This window comes from Notamacropus eugenii, chromosome 2 (assembly GCF_028372415.1).
Source record: "Notamacropus eugenii isolate mMacEug1 chromosome 2, mMacEug1.pri_v2, whole genome shotgun sequence".
In the NCBI taxonomy this organism is placed as follows: Eukaryota; Metazoa; Chordata; class Mammalia; order Diprotodontia; family Macropodidae; genus Notamacropus; species Notamacropus eugenii.
In genome coordinates this window covers 300,878,861-300,900,325 of record NC_092873.1, presented here as the reverse complement: position 1 = coordinate 300,900,325, position 21,465 = coordinate 300,878,861, and the positions used below count along the sequence as shown (strand labels likewise).

The 21,465-nt window shown below is 40.2% G+C and overlaps 1 protein-coding gene across 4 annotated transcripts in view; it reads right to left on the bottom strand.

Annotated features, from left to right (window-relative positions):
• The window catches only part of LOC140527558 (myomegalin-like), a 65,561-nt gene that overhangs the window by 23,387 nt on the left and 20,709 nt on the right, over positions 1–21,465 (bottom strand). For 3 of the 4 annotated variants that reach the window (XM_072644579.1, XM_072644580.1, XM_072644582.1), the window contains 6 exons: positions 19,044–19,236; positions 12,382–12,498; positions 12,014–12,203; positions 10,449–10,624; positions 2,492–2,611; positions 856–1,045 (listed from right to left, as the gene is read on the bottom strand). In XM_072644579.1, coding sequence (XP_072500680.1) covers positions 856–1,045; positions 2,492–2,611; positions 10,449–10,624; positions 12,014–12,203; positions 12,382–12,498; positions 19,044–19,236 — 986 coding nt within the window. The remainder of the gene's footprint in view (positions 1–855; positions 1,046–2,491; positions 2,612–10,448; positions 10,625–12,013; positions 12,204–12,381; positions 12,499–19,043; positions 19,237–21,465) is intronic. The other variant, XM_072644581.1, reaches the window with a different exon arrangement.

Genomic DNA, 21,465 nt, shown 5'->3' with positions numbered 1-21,465 from the left:
CTCATTTTACAGATGAGGAAAACTGAGGTTTAAGTGACTTGTCCTGGGGGTCACAAAGCCAGCAAGTATTCGAGGTCAGATTTCAACTCAGGTCCTCCTGACTCTAGGACCAGTGCTCTCCTCACTGTGCATATAGCTGCCTCTCACTAGTCATACATGGAAAGAACTGGAGGTTTGTCAAGAGGGATTCTCATGCATTTAGGGCAGGGGTGGACTGGTAAAAGTTTAATTGCCTAAAAGAATTGTACACCACAGACTTTCAAGTTTCGTATGCATTCCTAACATTTTTTCTATCACTTTCTTCAATTGAGACCAGGACTTTTTAAAGTATTTCCACCCAGGAACCCTGTTCAACTTTTAGCATCATTGTTGGCATTTTGTGGCCCATTGGCATGCATAGTGCATAGGGTGCATGCTTTATCTTCAGAACCAAGGCTACAGTGAAGCGTTGCCAGACACACTCCAGATCCATTATGGGTTTGATTTTTAAGTAATTTTTGGTTGTTACAGGCTCAGAAATCTTTTGTCATTGCCAAATTTTTCAAGACCCCATGTGAGGTCGCAAACCACAGTTGAAGAAGCACTGCTCTAGACCATGAAGAAAATACTATATCAAGCCTTGACATGTAGTGCTTGCTGATTTCTGAGGTGTAAATACTCACCGTGAAAACTGACCATCTGTGTCCCGGAGCACGTCCCGATGGCATCCAGCACACTCCTGACTCAGGACTTGTTACAAGGGTAGTTGGGATCAGAGGCAGAGAAAGAAACTCTATCTCCTAACAGCCTGCCTCAGCAGTCTGGCAGACGGTATGAGACAGAGGGCTGCCGTGCCCCTAGACAGGCCTGGCTCACCTGCTGTTTTCCTCCTGGAGGGAGTGCTGCTCCTCTCTCAACTGCATGATCACCTGCTGCCTCTCCTTCAGGTCCTCAGTCAGCAGCCACCACTCAGCCTTCTGTACCTCCAGCGTGGCCTCTACATCTTGAAGCCTGGAGTGTGATGCCAGCACATCCTCCCTCAGATGCTGCAGCTCCCTACAATGCTCTGATGGGGCAGAGAAGACAGATGTGGGTTTCTGAGGCACCGAGGTACCTAGACCCCTCAGAATCTCCCAAGCCCCACCACAGAAGATGAGAGCTTTACCACAAGAGACTTGGCAAACTGAGAGAAGGGGAAAGGGGAGGGAGAGACCCTATGCCTGCAGATGACTATCAGGAGTAGGAAAACATCAGACTCTACCAAAGGGCAAATGGACAGTACTTTCATAGTCTTAAGTCACAGGTAGTGACTTCAAAACAAAGGAGCAATTGGGCACTCAGCTTAGCCTCCTGGAATGGAAAAGCTCCACCTGCTTGTCTCTGGCAAAATTTTCTATACAATGTGCTTGAGAAGGCATGCTGAAAACGCTTGTAGTGATTATGGTGCTTGGTGCAGTGGTCTCAGCTATGTCTGACTCTTGGTGACCCCATTTGGTTTCCCTAGAAAAGATAAGTTTCTTAGCAAAGATGAATGGAGTGGTTTGTCCTTTCCTTCTCCAACTCATGTGACAGATGTGGACACTGAGTCAGACAGGGTTTAAGTGACTTGCCTGGAGTCACACAGTGAATAAATATCTGAGGCCAGATTGGAACTCAGGACTTCCTAATGTAAGGACTCTGGATGCAACATTCAATGCAGCTCGTACATGAAGCCAGATCATAAGGATACTGCTAGCTTATATTAATAGATACCCTTTAGGCACCATCACATTGGAGGGAGCTGGGTAACCTGATGGGTAGAGAGTTGGACTGCAGAGTCATGAGGACCTGAATTCAAATCCCTCCTCCCTGAACTGCTTTCAGTCTCAATTTCATCTGGAATTCAGAGGCTAGTCATAACTACTAAGAACATGATAACTTCTCGTTTATGATGGGTATTGTATTTCTTGCCTTCTCAGTGGGTGGGTGAGGAGTGGAGAGAGGAAGAAAATTTGGAACTGAAAATCATTTTTTAATTTGAATTTTTCAAAATGCTAAAAGAGAAATAATAAAGGATCTTTGAAAAGACCTTGAAGTACTATATAATAGTGAGCTATTATTAAATATTGGATAAAACAACACTAAGGCTTAGGTAGAGCAAATCATAATTATCTTACTTTGACAGATGAAAATCAAAGTCTAAGGGTGCAAGAGAGAGAAAATTCTCTGTTATACAAATAGGGAATGACAACATCAGGACTCAAACCTAAGCCTTGTGTTGCTAAGGCTGCTTGTTCTTTACATCATACGTCTCCCTAGCTCATGACTCACTTAAGGCAGCTTGACCAGGGCTATGGCATCTACAGTGTTCACATCTATGCCCTCCCTGAACCCAGGGATGTTCTCTCATGGAAGAAGCAGTCCACATTCAATGTCACTGTGAGAATTCTGAGTATCATGGAGCAATGGAAGCAGCTTCAGGATTTCCCCCACAGATGGAGGACGACATTGTCTGGGGTCTTGTCCCTCTTACCTTGGGACAGGTGTTTCAGCTGAATTTGTAGGTTTCCCTTTTGTGCCATGAGAATTCTGATTTCCTTGCCCAGCTGGGACACAGACTCCAGGCTTGGAATGGGAATGCTAGAGGAGCAGCCTGTTGCAGGAATGAAGCATTGGACAACTTAGTTGAGTTATGCACACACAACATCTGTATTGACTTAATGACTGGCTCCTTCTTGATCCCCAGTGCTTGCAACCCACCACAGCCAAAGTCCACCCAACCCCACTTTTTCTCTTTACAGGGTATTTATCTGGTAGTTCTAGGGAATTCTGTAAACCAAATATACTTAGAATTGTAGGGAGGCATTGGAGGAAGTTTCTCATACTGTCCTTGAGGATGGGATGGAGAGGGGTGGAGTAGTTGAAAGTACAGGTAGGTGGATTTCAAATGGATTCAATGACTGGACTAAAGCAGAGAGATAAACATGAACTTGTAAGGAAGTCTCTGGGAGAGTGCTTGAGGGGCCTGCCGTTGGCTTTGGGGCATTCGCTATTTTTCCATATGACCTGGATTGCCCTTGGAGTAAGAAATGGTATGTTTAATTCATTTGCAGGTAGTTCCAAGGTAAGAGGGATAGGGAACATGTTGAATGACAGAGTCAGGTCAGGTTCAAGGGAAGGGAAGAGAACAACCATTACTTGAGTACCTAATACATGCTGGGCACAGACTAAGAGTATATATACTGTCTCCTTTGATCTTCACCACAATCCTAGGAAGTAGGTGCTGATTATGAAAGACTAGAATGATAATTCAAAATCTAATCCAATCAAATTTTTAGTGATGAATGTAGAATCTTATTTGTAGACGTCAAAAAAAAATCAATAGGATGGAGGAGCTATGAAGAGACAAGTAAATAGAGAAAAGAGCTGGGGAATTTTGGAGAGCTACAACCTTAGTGTGAATCAATGATATGATGTAACAGCTAAAAAAAAGCTAATGTGATTTTTTCATTCCTCAGTGAGATTATATGACCATTCAAAGAAGGTGAGTCTAATAACATACACAGAGAAAAAAAGAGATGGAGTGGATGTCATGATCTTGCGCATATTGAAGTAGACAAGTAGATAATTGCTCATACTATGATTTGTCATGAATGGGAAGCCCACTGAGTTGATTCTTCTCATCCAAATATTTTGGATAAGCACTCTAAATGAATAATAACCTGGCCCGTTATTAAATGTGAGGAAAAGACGACTCTGGTTCACTTGTTTTTTTTCCTTGTTTTTGGGGGATGGAAATCAAGGTGAAGTGACTTGCCCAGAGTCACACAGATAAAAAATTTCTGAGGCCAGATTTGAGTTTCAGTTCTCCTGACTTGCAGGGTCAGTATTCTCTTTACTGCACTTTCTAGCCAGGCCTTGGTTCACATTGGAGAAGCTCTACAGAGCTTTCCATGATCCTCAGCTGTAGACCTCAGGAGGCACTGAAGCTCTGATTTGCTGATTTCCATGATGTAAAGGCTCACATTGAAGATTTCACATTTGACTCCCTGAAGCTTATAGAATCTGACTCCAGCTCACTGCTACATGGCAGGGATTGGGACAATACAGAGATGTTATAGAAAGAAAGATTACAGCAGGGAAATAGCAGGGGATGAGTCATTAGAAAGTTGAGGGGCAGGGAGATGGGTAATGATGGGAGGGAGGTCATCTTAGAACACACCTCTACTGCCCAACCAAGAGACCTTTAACAAAGTGGAGAGAATCGAATGACAAAGAAGAGTAAGGGTAATAATAATAATAATACAAAGGAAACAAACCAAAAACCCACCTTGGAGGTCCAAAGACCTGAACTTGGTTGCTGATTCTCTAAATCTCAGTTCCCTGCCTTGTAAAATGAGAACAACAAGATCCAAGATACTTCCAATTTCATGAGGTTTTTGTGAAGATGATGGATGTGAGATAATCAATTACAAGTCAGGAGCCCTGGCTTTTAGTCTTGGGTCTTTCACTCATTGGGAATATGACCTTATAAAGTTCACCTAGCCTTTTAGAGCTCGAAGCCTCTTCATCTACCAAATAAGGAGGAGCCTGAAAAAGATGATTTACTGATCCCTTCCACCTCTATGGTTCTATGTTAAGGAAGAGCTGTGAGGAATATAAAGATTTATACAGATGTCAATGAACACCTTCATCAGGAAAAAATCCTAAAAAGACAGGCCCTGTGCCTTACTTGCCACAGATCAAGCACTGTAACCCTTGAACTATAAGAAAGACCCAGAATTAAAATGGGCCTGAGCTAATTTGAATTTTTCTTTCCCACAACCGTTGTGGTAGAGGAGAGCTGGTCCTCCAGCTGTTCGCTAAGGAGGTCATTAATGCAGACAGATTCCTCCAGGTTTTTGTGGAGCTTCCAGGTCTCACTGAGATGTTTCTCTAGCAAATTAGCCCCTGTGTTTGTCCCATCAGGATACACAAATAGGAATTGGGAGGGAACTTGACAGGAAAGTGAAGGAGAGTCTGGGTGCCTGTCAGTCAGTCAGTCATTCAAGATGGATTCAGTACTGACTGAAGGGCAAGAACCTGTCCACAGTAAGTCTTGGTTTTCAGGCAATTTTCAATAGCCATCACCTTCCTCCTGTCATGGTGCTCCCCCTCCCACAGAGCATAAGACCACCCAGCTGAATTGTCTCTAGGGATAGAGAGGTACAGAAGAAGCCATTAGACACAGGCAAGAATGGAGGGAACAATTTAAAAGGGGTCCTGGGTTCTTGTCAAGAAACCTGCTGAAAACTTGTAGTCCATTTCCTGATCAGAAGGAAGGTTTCCTGTTTGAGAACAACAGTGGGACCAAATATCCCCTAACATGTATATGATAAATATCCATTGAATAAATTGAATTTTTCTAGTTATTTCAATGAGAGGATAGATATCATGATTACCAAAATTTGCAGATAAGTGCATATTTCCCAGATGAAGTGTGGCCTTTACCAAGTTCCATGGTGTAAATGCTTGCATTGGGTGAAAGGTGAAAAATTCACACTGAAAATCTAATAAGAGTAGAGATGGGTTCTGCTAAAGGATGGGAAGGGCTCACAACTCCAGCTAAGAGAATTGGAATCCAAAAGTCTCCAGAGGTTGACACAAGGGACTAATTTCAACAAAAGCCATCTTAGCCAAGACAAATATACAAAACCTTCAGAGCACACATAAAGAAGAGGGAGTTATTCTGACTAGCAAATGGTGTGAGTGAAAAAGTCAAGGGTGGGGAGGGGTGAAGACTGTGAATGTATTGCAAGCTCCCAAGAAGGGAATATGTGTGACTTAGGCTGTTTAGTGTTGAGAAAGAGGAAGGTGGTGGTTTGATTATGAGTTACCCTGATCAGAGCAAATCTAGAGTTTGGTGTTCAACAATTTTTTCCAGAGCAAGGCAATCAGAATGGTGAGAGGATTTAAAAGTGTGCTTTAGGAGCATCAGCTGAAGGGACTGAGACTGAGTAGCCTGAAGGAGTGAAGATGGAGTTGGGGAGGATTACTAAAGGATGGCCACTGTCTTCAAATATTGAAAGTAGTCTCCTACAGAAAATGGATTAGACTTCATCTGTTGGAGCCTGGAGGGCAGAATGAAATGGGACTTCCAAGGAGACATATTTGGCCTCCATGTATAGGGACTAGACTGCTTGATAGTTGATTTGAAGTAGAATTGCTGATTTTGGTAGTGAGTTATCCCTCCTCACTGGAGACCTTTGTTCACAGGCTAGATGATCACCAGCTGGAATTGTATAAAGAAAATTGATACTCTGAAGGGAAGTTTCACTATGACGTTCTAAGATTTGTGGATGGAAATTTTTGCTGGTGAGTCATTTCATTGCTTTCTCACTTCTTGTGATCCCTATTTGTGGTTTTATGGCAGAGATATTAGAGTGGTTTGCCATTTCCTTCTTCAGTTCATTTAAAAGAAAAATGAACTGAGGCAAGCAAGGTGAAGTGACTTACCCAGGATCACTCAGTAAGTAAGAGTCTGAGGCCAGATTTGAACTCAGGAAGATGAGTCTTCTTGACTGCCAGCCCAGTGTTTTTTTGCATAGTGCCACCTAGCTGTCCCAATTCCATGTGCGTTTGGGGGTACTGGGCAGAGGAGGTATGAATAGAATTTATACTTATCTGTTGAACAACTTATGCTGAGAAATCACCCAATAGGGAAAGCCTAGTGGTCCCACTTATTTAAAAAAAAAGAGAGAGAGAGAGAAGATTCTGTAAGATGACAGAAGAGTTTAGAAAATTCCAAGTTCTCCATATTTGTTCCACAAACCAGACAAATGGTAGCTCAGAGTGAACACAGAGCAGCCAAAAGAGACATAGGTAGAACAGTGTTTGTCCTGGGACAATTGGACAAGATCCAAAGAAAGATTCCCTGAGGAAGGAAGTATAAACACCTCAACAAAAAGTCCTGGGAGCTGCTGGGCTGGGAGGTAGCTTCACCTTCAGCCACGGGAATATTCACCTCCTGGATAAAGTGGAGAGTTGCACTGGGGGTGGGGAGGAAGGAGAGATTAAGGAGGTTGCTGTTGACAAGGAATACTAGGTCCAGCTGTGTGGATGAGATGCAATCTTGGGCAAGAAAGAACCAGTGTACACCAGGTGAGTGCAAAAGCAGTGGAGCAGGGATGCTGGTGCCTGTGGACACTTACAGGAGAGCTGAGTCCTTGATCTTCATTCCAGGACATGGGGAAGAACTGAATGTTATACCACTGCAAGGTCATCAGGGAGCAAGAACATTTCCAGCATAGTGAGCCTGGGGATCCTACTTGTGATTTGGAGGGGGAAAGGAATAGGGAGGTTGGGCTCTGGGCAAAGCTCAAGAAATTACAATAAGAAGGATCTGAAGCCACAGGCAACATTTACCAAACCCCACTATTACAGGTAATTATAATACAAGGTGCTAATATTTTTTTAAAAAATGAGGAGTGAAAGGAGAAAGAATCCAACCAAAGACAGTTACTATGGGAACAGAAAAGACCAGGGTTAATGTTCAGAGTAGGATACTGAAGCAAAGAGTAACATCAAGTGAATAATTGCCAAAAAAACATTCCTAGAAGAACTCAAAAAGACTTCAAAAATCAAAAACAGAAGTTGGAGGAAAAAAAATTATAACAATCCATTTAATAAAATATTATGAAAAGAAGGTCAACCAACTGGAAGAGGAGATCCAGAATCTTAAGGAAGAAAACAACTCCTTAAAAATTAGAATTGGGCATGGAGTAGTCAGCAAAGTTATAAGAGACCAAAAAATATTCAAACAAAATATTAGGAATGAAAAAAGAAACATAAGAGAAAGTGAAGCATCTCATAAAATAATGCAACTGATTTGGAGAATAAATCAAGAAAATAAAATATAAGAATAATGAGATTAACTTAAAGCTATGATTTAAAAAAATGAACCTTGATACACTAAAAAAATGAAGAAAATCACTAATGCTTCAGGATTAGTTTCAGAATGAAAATTTAAATGGAAAAAATTCACTGATCACCACATGAAACACATCCGAGGAGGAAAACCTACAGAAATATCATAGTCATATACAGGAATCCCCAAGTTAAGGAGCAAATACGACAAGCAGCAAGAAAAAAACAAAAATTGCTAATATGACAGAGCCACATTTAGAATTACACAAGACCTAGTATCAGCTACACTAAAGGACTGCAAGTCTTGGAACACTACATATCAAAGAGCAAAAGAACTGGGGTTGTAGCTGAAAATATCAAAACCTGCAAGGGATAATATAATGCTGAATAAATAAAATGATATTCAATGAACTGACTAACTTTCAGGATTTTTTGGCAAAAAGAACAGAACTTAATAAAAATTTGACACACAAAATCCAAGGTAAACATTGAAGAATAAATTACAAGGGACTCAATCAGGACAGATTGTTCACTTCTTACACATGGAAATGTAAGCTATATGTCTGAAATTTTTATTAGGAATTGAGTAGTTCAACAGAAAGATGATGATAAACGTGAGTATGATGTGATTTGAAAAAGTAAAATGGTATAAGAAAAGACAAAAAGACTAATTATCTCATACAAATGCTATGAAAAAGAAGAATTGATACAGAGGAATGAGATGTGGGAATAGGGCTGGTAGTTCTAGAACCCTGCTCTCCTTGGGAATGGGTGAAAGAGGGAACAATACATATATATTTAGAAGGGTATATTCAGAAAGAAATAAGAGGATAAAGGTATACAGAGTAGGGAGAGCACAAGGGAGGGATTCTTAGAGGGAACCCTACTCATATCACATCTGGGTAAAAGAGAGAACCATATATCCATTTGGAAGAGTATAAAAGTCTTCTTAATTGACATAGAAATAAAAGGGGGAGAGAATAGGTGGGTATAGAGAAGTGTGTAGATGAACAGGAATGGAATAAAGAAGGAACAACAGATATATGTGCAAAGATATAAAAATCCTGGAAATTCAGAAAGAAACAAGAGGGGAAGGGGATAGGGTCTGGGGAGAGGATAAGGGAGGGATTCGTGAAGGGGGGTAGGGTAAGGAACAGAAAGGAAAAGAGCAGGTAGAAGAATAAAGCAGAAGAGTCAGGAGGGAGAAGAGGAAGGAGAGTGAGGAAAATAAACAAGTAATTCTAATCTAGAATGTGAATGGAGTGAATTCACCTATAAAATGGAAACAGGAGATTAAAAATTGGAATTCAAAAATGTTACTTTGAAGAAAGGCTATAAAAATGAGCTATTCACAAATTCATAACATATAAGTCAGGAATACACATAATTATGTAAAAACAAAATGCAGAGGTAGTAGTCATGATCTCAGCAAAATTAAAGCTAAAACAGAATTAATCAAAAGAACAAAAAGGAGAAACTATACTATGTATCAGCCACATTGATCATTTTCAATTGATTTTTAAACTATTTTAAATGTTATCTTAAACTATTGAAAAGAAACAGGCAGTTTAAAGTTGTAATATTTCTGTTGTATAGGAAATGATGAGCAGGTGGATTCATAAAAGTGTGGAAAGACTTGGACTTATGAAAAAAATGCTATCCACGTTCAGAGAAACAGAGCACAAGTGGAAATAAGCATAGTATGTAATTTACCTATATGTTTATATATATATATATGTACATGTATATGTGTGTGTATGATTACAGATACTTATGCATTTATGTATATGTGTATGTATATATGTGTGTATATAAATGTGTATATGTGTATGTATACATATACACACATATAGACATATACCTCTACATGAAATATCCACACTCAGTTGTGCTGTCTGGGGAGTGGGGGGGTTGGAAAGAGGAAAAAAATAAATTAAAAAGTGTACAGGAGAAAACAAAAGAACACCTAGTAGGAAGCAAAGAATATATGGATAGCTCTGAAAGCAATGTGTAGGATTTACTACACATGTTTTCTTGAAATGGAAATTTATTGCTTTATATTGAATCTTTTTATAAGTTCTACTGTAGAAATGGCAAATTTTCTTTTCTTAATTTATCTTTAAATTCAAAAGAAATTTTAAAAACATTTAAAAAATAAAAAGAACGAAGTTACCCAAACAAAGCCAAACAAAAAACCTTACTTCTCACATCTACTGACTCACACCTCTAACAAGAAAGCTTGTCATTCAATAATTTAAGAGAAGTCTTGAAATATTAATGCTCTTGAAAGAGAAGATAACATTAACATTCTCTCCTGATGGCTGATCCTTTCCCAGAGCATGCTGGAGAAGATGGGATTAACCTAGGGGTCAGTGGTACAGGAAGGAAGTGTGGAACTCAGTCCCTTCACTTCTTCATCTAACTGGTCCAACAGGACATGATCCTCCAACTTAACAACACTGTGCTTTAAGCAGTTCAGAGTGATCTCTAATTCCCTCTCAAAATCATCGTGGACTCTGAGCCTTAACCCTGGAGGATGGGGGGAGCTTTGTCTGCACACTGTTCTTCATACTGGGCACACTCACTGGGCAAATCCTCGTCTGAGCTGGTTTCCATCTCAAAAGAGAGCAAAGAGACTCTGCTTGGAGGGCGATGGGCTTCAGTGAGGGTGTGGCTGCTGGAGGGAGTCAGGGATCGAGCAATGTGTTGGGACTGAAAGACCTCAATCACTTCTTCCTCTTCTTCGAGATCTTGGCTGAGCCTGTCAGTCAGGAAAGGTCAGAGGATGAAGGTATAGTCGCCTACAAGTGACCACTGCCAAAGCTGTCCCCACTAGAAAGCTCATGACAAGGACCCCAGAGACAGAAGGAAGGATGGATTCCTTCAGGAGAGCCAAAAAACCCACCCCATCACACCTTTTTGGCTTGGGTGGGAGCAGGGGAAGAGGATGAAAGCAGTGACTCAGAACACCTGCCAATGAAGCAAATACAAGGAGTTCACAAGGCACTGGAGAGATGGATGTGTGTTAACTAGCAGACCCAAAACCCTGCAATAGCTGGTCAAAAAAAATTGTTTTTTCCTTTGCCTGGATAAGTATAATCGTTCTAAATCAAAATCTCTTTCTAAGGCAAGGCAGTTTTTGAGTTATCCATCTCTCAAGAGATTCAACTGTACTGTTCAAACCTGTCCCTGAAGAATGGGAGCACCCCCTAGCTGATCTTCCCATTCATTTTTCCCTTTCCAATCTATTCCATATGCAGCTACCAATGACATTTCCCTTAAGTGTCGGTCTGCCATATGACAACAAAATGCTCCAAATAACCAATAGAGAAATGAAAATGAATGCAACTCTGAGGTTCTACCTCACATTCATCTGATCAGTAAAGCTAATAAAAAGAAAGAATGACAAGTGCTGGAAAGGCTGTGGGTAACTACACACATCAATGTGGCTTAGTGAAACTTGCAATTGCCACAGCTATTCTGGAAAGCAATTCAGAACTATGTCCCCAAATTGCTAAACTGTAAATGTGTCTGACTCAGGGTGCAGAAAGAAGCAGATATTTTTGTGGACATGGCCAAAGAGGCAATGTGTTTTTCTTGATGATGGACATTTATTACAAGGGCTTATTTTCATTGTTCTGTACACCCCCTCCTCATGGAGTGGGAATGTGGGAAAGAGAGAAAATAGATTGTTGTTAATCCCCCAATTTTTTTATTTAAAAAATGTAGTTTTCACCAGGTAGCTATGCTCCTCAATAAACAACAGCATTCCCTATTACCTCTTCCCTATTGCCCCTGCCTCTCTTTCAAGGATAGATTACATAGATAGATGGATGGATGGAGAGAGAGAGAAAGAGAGAGAGAGAGAGAGATAAATGAAAACTTTAAAACAAATGAATCTAGGAGGGAAAGAACCTTAGGGTTTCTGGCTAAACCAGAGACAACTTTTATTTATATTCATTCTGAAACAATCATGGTGGAAAAAATGACCAAAAGAGCTTGACCTGGGACGTATTGTGGCGCTGTTAAGTGAGGGTGGTGGATGAAAAGAGCTCTAAGATCCTTTCCATGTCTCAATTTGTAATTATATTCCTCACTGAAACTCAGCCTCTCTTGGGTTCTGCCCTCCTGAAATTGGTTTCCTTCTTACCTTGGCCAGGTGGCTGATTTTAGCTCAACTGCAACCTTCCCTTCCACCTGGGATTTTGGAAGTTCAGCCTCCAAAAGGGACACTCTCTCGATGAGGTTCTCTTGTACTTTTCTTGCCTGCCTCTCAGGAGAGGAGAAGACCCCCATGGTATCCGATTGCAACACCTCATTGAAGGAAGAAGGCAGCTTTTCTAAGGGTTCAAGCAGGAAAATTGGTTTGCATGGAAAAAGGGAAGGAAGTGCCCACACCCATACTCATCTCTCTCTGTCTCTGTCTCTCCTCCTCTCTCTCTCTCTCTCTCTCTCTCTCTCTCTCTCTCTCTCTCTCTCTCTCTCTCTCTCTCTCTCCTCTCTGATTTTTTTTTTTACCAGTACTGGTGGTTTCTTCTTCCTTGTTCTCATTCTCTCTTCCACCATATGTCTCATATCCCAAGTCCTGGAGATCCACCTGGACCTGCTTGCTCTCCTTTTTCACTCCTGGCTCACCTGGAGAAGAAGAGAGAATGATTGTGTCTGTCAGAGCCTCTACTCTCTGTGAGTCTTGTAGTGTCATCTACATTATCACATACAGAGTGGGCATTTCACTTCTGGAACACCACATATGCTTTATTTGGATTCTAAGAGAAGAAATTTGTTCCTGCTCAATCACTGATTAGGGAGACTCCTCCCTCACAGGACAAGGGGAAGTAATGCTATGCTTGAACTTGGAAGAGCTGAGGGACATCTGTGCTATTTACTACTTGTGTATAACAGCAGGGAAGTCACTTTGCTGCTCTGAGTTTCCCCATCTGAAAAATGGGTCTTCCTCCCACCTTACACTCTGTACCACATGAAGTTGCCATCAGATTAAAAGAAGATGGTAAATATATTAAAAAACATGCTGTAACCATGGAAGTTGTGACATTAATGAGCCCTGTGTTAATGGCTAATTCTGCTTACATCCATATATCATTAAGACACTTGTTTTAAGTTTTAGCTGTGAGGATGGGTGACCAGCAGTCATGACATTAGTTTGCAAAAGACAATAGATTGTTGTGCGTGGATAAAGAGGAGTTGGTTAGCCGGCCATTACAGAGGCAGAATGACCTAAGGATTTTATCAGAAATCTCAAAATCTGGATTAAGCTCCAGTTCCCTTTAAGAATGCAAACTAGATCGAGTTGCTTCACATCCATGAGCCTCAAGTTTCCCATCTGTACATGGAGGTCAAAAATACCCTATCCTCTTTGCCAGAAATGTGGGACAGACAGAATTCATCAAAAAGAATTTTTAAAATACCTATAAAGGATTTCCAGTTCCAAGATCCAAGATGGCAGAGTGATCAGTAATTGCTATCTCCCTCCCCTTGTTGACCTTGACAATCCCAGAAAAAATCTGCCTCTGAAAAACCCTGGTAGAGTGGGAGCAGCAGAATGTGTAAACATACTCATAGCCCATGAGTCAAGGGAGATTGTAAAGGAGAGTCCCTTTTACCGTGGCTGATGGGGACCAGTGGAGGAGCAGAGATGTCCCAGACAGCCCCACCTCAGCAAATCTGGAGAAGATCCTGAGCCCCAGTGATGTGAGCCCAACAACTGTCTACCCCAGGACTCAAGGCATGCCACAGCACCCTAGGGTAAACAGGAAGACACTAGCACAGTCAGCATCACCAACCATGGACATTGCCTATGCTCTAGCTCAGCAGAGGAGATCTCCTGTGGCCAGGCCACCCCTGCTCAACACTCAACCAGCTAGCTCCATGGTAACTGTGGAGAAGACCAAAAAGACCTCTTCTGGTGTCTGCTTTCCAAGCCCAGCCAGCTCAGCACCAGCTAACCTGGAGTATTTTAGCTTCCAGTTGAAAGAACTAGAGGCCACAACAAACAAAACCTCACATTCTAGGCACAGGAACTGTGGGATAGAGTCCCCTGTGCCCAAGATGCAGTGATCTACTTTAAAAGCCAGGAAAAGGGTGATTATCATGAGCATGAAACAAAGCAAAAAGACCATAGAATCTTTCTATGGGGACAAGGACCAAAACACAAATAACAGTGAGGTCATCACTGAGACTGTACTCCCATCTGACAATTCAGAAGGAAATATGAACTGGTGTATAGCACAAACATCCTTTTTGGAAGAGCCCAGCAAGGATTTGAAAAGTCAGTTTAGACAAACAGAAGAGAACCTGAACAATGACTATAAAAATATGAAAAAAGAAATCACAGAAAAAATTAAAAGGACAACTGGACACATGGAAATGGAAGTATAAGATCTACCTGGAGAAAACAACTGCTTCAAAGGAATAATTGGACAGATGGAAAAGGACATGGAAAAATTAACTGAAGAAAATGATTTGATGAAAATTGCAATTGGGCAAGTGGAAGCTGATGACAATAAGAGGCATAGAGAATCAGTCAAACAGAATCTAAAGAAAGAAAACATAGAAGAAAATGTAAAATGTCTAATAGAAATAACAGCTGACCTGGAAAATAGATCCAGCAGAGAAAAATCTAAGGATTATTTGCCTACCAGAAAGTCATGAGGAAGAAAAGAGCCTGGACAATATCATTCAAGAAATCATCAAGGAAAAGTGCTCAGAAGTCCTAGATCCAGAGGACAAAAGAGATATCAAATGAATCCACCATTCCCCTCCTAAAAGTGACCCCAAACATAAAAAAAGGAATATCGTTGCCAAATTCCAAAGTATCAAGTGAAAGAGAAAATACTCTAGACAGCTAGAAAGGAAGAATTCCAATATTGAGGAAGTACAGTCAGGATCACACAAGACTTTGAAGGTACTACAATAGAAGATCGAAAGAACTGGTTTATGATATTCCATAAGGCAAAGGAGCTGGGACTACAACCAAGGATTAATGACCCACCAAACTTGGGCATAACATTTCAGGCAAGGAGATAGACATTCCATGAAATAGGGGATTTCCAGACCTTCCTGATGAAAAGGCTAGAACTCAACAGAAAATTCAATCTTCAAAAGCAGGTCTCAAAGGAGGCCTAAAGAGGTAAATGGGGAAAAAAAATCTTGTTACTCAAAATGGGCAATCTGTTTACATCCATATAAGGGAAAATGATACTTGTTAATCTTGAGAATTGTACATTTATTATGAAATATAAAAGAGATATACATAGATAGAGGGGGTGGGTATAAATGAAAAGATCTGATGATAACAAATGTGATTCAAGGGTGCAAAGGGATTCTAATGGGAAATGTGAAAAGGAGGAGGCAGAAAAAAATAAATTCCATCACAGGAAGAGGCACAAAAATATATTACAGTAGAGGGAAAGAGGGGAGGGAGATAAGCATTGTTTGAGAGGTATTCTCATCTGAATGGATTCAAGTAGGGTACAACAAACTCAGTTAGGTAAAGAAATGCAGTTAGCTCCAGAGGAAGCAAGAGGTGAAGCTGGAAAGAAAAAGGAGGGGAGGCAAAAAGAGAGGGAAGAAGTAGTAAGGGAAAAGGGGATTAAAAGAGAGGGAGGCTGAAAGAAAGGAGGGAAGACTGAGGGATGCAGTGGTCAAAAATTAAAACTGTTTCATGCAGGGGAACGGAGAAGGGAGAAATAAAAGCATAAACAAGGGGAAAGGGATTGCAGGGAAACACACATAGTAATCATAACTGTGAATGTGAATGGGACGATCTCTCCCATGACATGGAAAGAGATAGCAGAATGGATTAAAAACCATGATCCAACAATATGTTGTTTACAAGAAATATATTTGAAAAGGGGACATACACATAGGGTAATTGTAAAAGGATGGAACAGAATATTTTGTGCTTCAGCTGATGAAGAAAAAAGCAGGGGTAGCAATGCTAATCTCAGAATAAGCAAGAGCAGAAATAGATCTAGACAAAAGACATAAGGAAGGTAAGTATATCCTGGGGAAAGGCACCATAGACAATGAAAGAATTTCATTACTATACATATATGCTTCAAGTGGTATAGCCTCCAAATTCTTAGAGGAGAAGTTAGATGACTTACAGGAAGAAATGAACAGCAAAACTATAGTGGGGGACCTCAACCTCCCACTCTCTCCACTTGGTCAATCAAACTTCAAAATAAATAAGAAAGAAGCTAAGGAAGTGAATAAAACTCTGGATAAGGTAGATATGATAGATCTCTGGAGAACATTGAATGGAGATAGAAAAGAATATACCTTTTTCTCAGCAGGACATGGCACATATACAAAAAGGGACAAGGTACTAGGGAAGAGAAACTTCAAAATCCAGTGTAGAAAGGTAGAGATAATCAATGCATCCTTCTCAGATCACAATGCCATAAAAATTAGATGTAATCAATGGCCATGGAAATATAAACCCGAAACTCACTGGAAACTAAACACTCTACTCCTAGTGGGTTAAACTCCAAATTACAGAAACAATCAATAATTTCATTCAAGAGAGTGACAATAAGGAGACATCCTCCAGCAAAAGCACAACAGCTAGAGATAGATAAAGAAATCTCGTTTAAAACTATGGTAGACACTAGAAAGTATCTGGGAGTCTAGCTGCCAAAACAAGATGAAGGACTAGATAACCACAATTACAAAACACTTCACCAAGTAAGTGCAAAAATATCAGTTGCTCATGGGTGGGCCGAGCTCATACAATATAAATGAGAAATCTACCTAAATTAATTTACTTATTCAGTGCCATACCAATCAAAGTATCAGAGAATTATTTTCTTTTTGTTATTGCAGATTTGAATATCTTCTTTTTTCTTACTTTCTTATTTTGTTTGTTTTCAGTGATCTACAATCACTTCTATCTTAGATTTTTGCCCCTCCCCCTCCCTTCTTCTCCCCTACCTCCCCACTCTATTCCTAAAACGGCATGCAATTTTATATAGGCTCTACACATACATTCCTATGAAATGCATTTTCACTATAGTCATTTTGCATGGATGAAGCCATTCCCCAACTGATGGGCATCCCCTTGATTTCCAGTTTTGGGCCACAACAAAGAGAGCTAGAAAAAATAATAATATCAAAATTTTTCTGGAAGAACAAAAGGTTCAGAATATCAAGGGAACTCGTGAAAAAAATGTTAGAGAATGTAGCCTAGCCCTAATAGATCTCCAACTGTATTATAAAGCAGCAATCATCAAAACCACTTGGTACTGGCTAACAAATAGAGGGGTAGACCAGTGGAATAAGTTGGGTACTCAGGACAGAGAAGGTAACGAATATAGCAATCTACTGTTTGACACACCAAAGATAAGAACACACTGTTTGACAAAAATTGATGGTAAAACTAGATAACAGTGTGGAGGAAAGTGGGTATAGACCAATGCCTGAAACTGTCCACAAGAATAAAGTCCAAATGGATACCTGATCTAGGTATAAAGACTGATACTATAAACACATTACAGGAGCAAGGAACAGTGTATTTGTCATACTTCTGGAGAAATTTATGACCCAACAAGAGATAAATGACATTAGGAAGTCCAAAGTGGACAATTTTGATTATGTTAAATGGAAAAGTTTTTGTAAAAACAAACACAATGCAACAAAGATTAGGAGGAAAGCAGAAAACTGGGAAAGGCTTTTTGCAACAAAAGTCTGTGATAAGGGCCTCATTTCTAAAACATATAGAGAAGTGAGTCAAATGTATAAGAATACAAGGCATTCCCCAATTGATAAATGGTCAAAGGTTTTAAAGAGGGAATTTTCATGGGAAGAAATTTAAGCTGTCTTTAATCACATGAAAAAATGCTCCCTAATCACTATTGCTTTGAGAGATGAAATCAAAACCGTTCTGAGGTACCACATCAAACCTATCAGCTTGACTAACATGACAAAGTAGAAAGATGATAAATATTGGAGTAGATGTGGGAGAGTTGGACCACTAATTCATTGTTTTTGGAGCTGTGAGCTGATCCAATGATTCTAGAGAGTAATTTGAAACTATGCCCAGAGGGCTACAAAATGTGCCTGTCCCTTGACCCACCAATATCGCTTTTGGGAGTCTGTCCCAAAGAAATCCTAGAAATGGGAAGGGGTCCTACATGTAGAAATATATTTCTAGCAGCTCTCTTTGTGGTGGCAAAAAACTGGAAATCAAGGAAATTGGGGAATGACTGAGCAAGGAGTGGTATAAGAATATAATGGAATACTATTGTGGTATGAGAAAAGATGAATAGTAAGACTTCAGAAAAGCCTGGACAGACTTCTATGAACTGATGCTGAGTAAAAAGAGGAGAACCAGGAGAACTTTGTACATTGCATCAACCACAATGCTCAAGGAATTTTTCTGGTAGACTTAGTTCTTCATTGCACTGCAAGGACTTAAATAATTCCCAATGATCTCTTAAGGCAAAATACCTTTCAAATCCAGGGAAGGAACTATGGAAATCGATCACAGAATCAAGCAGATCATTTTCTTTTCCATTATGCTTTAATTTTTGTTTTAGGATTTCTCCCATTCATTTTAATTCATCTATGCAACATAACTAAGGTGAAAATGTATTCAACAGGAATGTCTGAGTAGAACCTATATTAAACTTGATGCCATCTCAGGGAAGGAGTGGAGGGTAGTGGGGAAAGGGGGAAGGGATGGGAAAAATCTAAGATAAAAGGAAGTGATTGTAGAACACTGAAAACAAATTAAATAATAAAAAATCACAAAATGAAAAGGAAACAAAAATTTTCAATGGACCCTTGAGGCAAAACACCTTCCACATCCAGAGGAAAAAACCAATGGAATTTCATGGCAGATAGAAAGAGATCATTTCTTTTGATTATGTTTCATTTTGTTCTGCTTTATGGTTGCCTGCATTCATTTCAATTCTTCTATACATCATGCATTTAATAGGAATGTATGTGGAGACCCTATAGAAGACTGTATGCTGTCTCAGGGAGGCAGTGGAAAACAATGTAAGATATGTGGAAGTGATTGTCAAACACTGACAACAAAATAATTCAATTCAAAAACAACTATAATGTATCCTGAGCTCTTCAGAAAAGCTAAGCAATCTTACTAACACCTAAAGTAATGCCCACTTCATCAGTCTGACAGCTTTGAAGCCAGGACTTACGAAATAAGGCTTGGTATTGCTCTAGCTGGCTGGCCTGCATTAGGACTGTAGCTTCAGACACTAGCAATTTCTCCTGGAGATCTTGGTAGCCTTGTTTACAGCGTTCCAAGTGGGAGCGGAGATGGTGAGTTGACCCCTGCAGATGAGATTGTTCTAGTGACACGTTGCTACTGAGCAGCCCTTGGCTGTTCACCTGAGAGAGTCAGAAAGGGAGAGTTAGTCAATAAAGAGATTCAACAGAAGAATGGTGATTAGGCCTGGGAAACAGAAGAGACTGGGCAGGTGTCTAATCAGCATCTTCAAGGACTGGAATGGTATTTGGTGATGTGGAAGAGTGATAATACATGGCAAATTTAGATTTAAGGTACAGTAAAAGCTTATAAATAAGTATATCTGTACAAAAATGGAGTAGAGTGCCTGGGGTAGTAGTGTGCTCCCTAAAACTGGTTTTCAAATACAGACTGGATAGCTATTCATTATTGTAGCCAAGTAGATAGATCATTGGGTTTGAAGTCAAAAAGACCTGAGTTCAAATGCAGACTTACACATTTATTGTCTGTGTGAGTCAGGACAAGTCACTTCACTTCTGCTTGCCTCACTTTCCTTATCTGTAAAGTGGGGATAATAATAATATTACCTACCTCCCAGAGTTGTTATGAGGGGCAAATGAGATAGTAAATGTAAAACACTTAGAAAATCTGGACAACAAACTAATAAGCAATGATATCAACTTGGTGACTGAGGTCCATATGCTGTGGAGAAAACACAAAGCTGTGTTTTTTCCAGTAGTAACAAACAGCTGTTACAGTTGAACTACTATGGAAAGCTGAAATCTGCAGAATTGATGCTTTTCAACTGTGGTGCTGGAGAAAACTTTTCAGAGTCCTTTAGACAGCAAGGAGATCAAATCAGTCAATAATTAAATTAATTAATTCAGGCCATCACTGGAAAGTCCAACAGTGAAGCTTAAAAATTTGACCACATAATGAGAGGGTGGGACTCACTGGAAAAGACCCTGAGTTTGGGGAAGATGGAAGGCAAAAGGAAAACTGCATGGCAGATGATGAGATGGATAGTGCCATGGAAACACTGACCATGAAAATGGACAGACTTTGGAAGAGAGTAGGGGATAGAAATGCATCTTTGGTGGTGTGGTGCACGGGGACATGAAAAATCAGACACGACTGGTGACTGACAAACTTAGCACAGTGCCTGACCCATAGAAGGTACTATATAAATGTTGGCTGTCATTATTATTATCATCCTATAATGAGCCTAGGAACTACTACTCCATCATTCCTACTCATTTCCACCCCACCCCACCCCTCAGAGTGAAATGCTACAGTAGGGAGAGATTGTATAAATAGTTATGCAAAAAAGTAGACAATATTTATATTTTCCACAAAATCAGTGAGCAAGGAACAGTCAGGAGACCTGCAAATGTGGGTAGTGGGCAGAGTGCTAACATATAATCAGAAGTATTATCTAGACTCATGGCAATTGTGTATTATACTTGCTACAGTCTGCCTGCCTAGAGGAGCCACTCACCTACTTCTTAATACTAAAAGGAGATGGTATGCATACCTTAGAAGGTAGCCAAATTCCCCATTACCAAAATGGTTAAGTGGACAAGTGTCAGAGTTGTGAAGAAAAGAGAACAGAATCACAAACTTTGCAATTTAGAAGGGATATCACTATCCATTTTGTCCAAATCATACACACCAAGGTTCCCCACTCTAACATACCAAACAAAGTAGTCATCTGACCACTTCTTGAAGACAGCCCTAGGCCCACCACAAAGGTCTGGGAACCCATCCACCTTGTTCAACCTTTGGACAGCTCTAATTAGAAAGATTTTCTTTATTACTGAGCCTAAATTTGCCACTTCCCTACTTCTAACCGGCTCCTGGATTTTCCCTCTGAGTTCAAAGAGAACAAACCTCATCTCACTTCCATACAACAATGCCTTCAAAAGTGAAGGAGAGCTCTCATGTCTTCTTTGGCTCTTCCTCTTCTCCAGACTAAATAGGTTTTTGTTCTTGGGTCATCTTTCAGTCATGTCTGACTCTGTTATCCCCTTTGGGATTTTCTTAGCAAAGATATTGATGTGGTTTGCACAATTCCTTTTCTAGCTCATTGGAAAGATGAGGAAAGTGAGGCAAACAGGTTGAAGTGGCTTGCTTGATCAAGGTCACACTGCTAGTAAGTGTCTGGGGCTGGATTGGAACTCAACAAGACAACTCCAGGGCCCCTATTCTATCCTTTGTTGTTTTAGGTCACGTGAGAAAAAAACATTAAGACTAAGTATGTATCATGGATTAGATAAGGGCTTGAGCTAAATGAACTCTAAGGTCCCTTCTAACTCTGAGATTCTCTGATTAACAACATGGAGACACCCCTATTTTGATCTGAAAGTCAGACT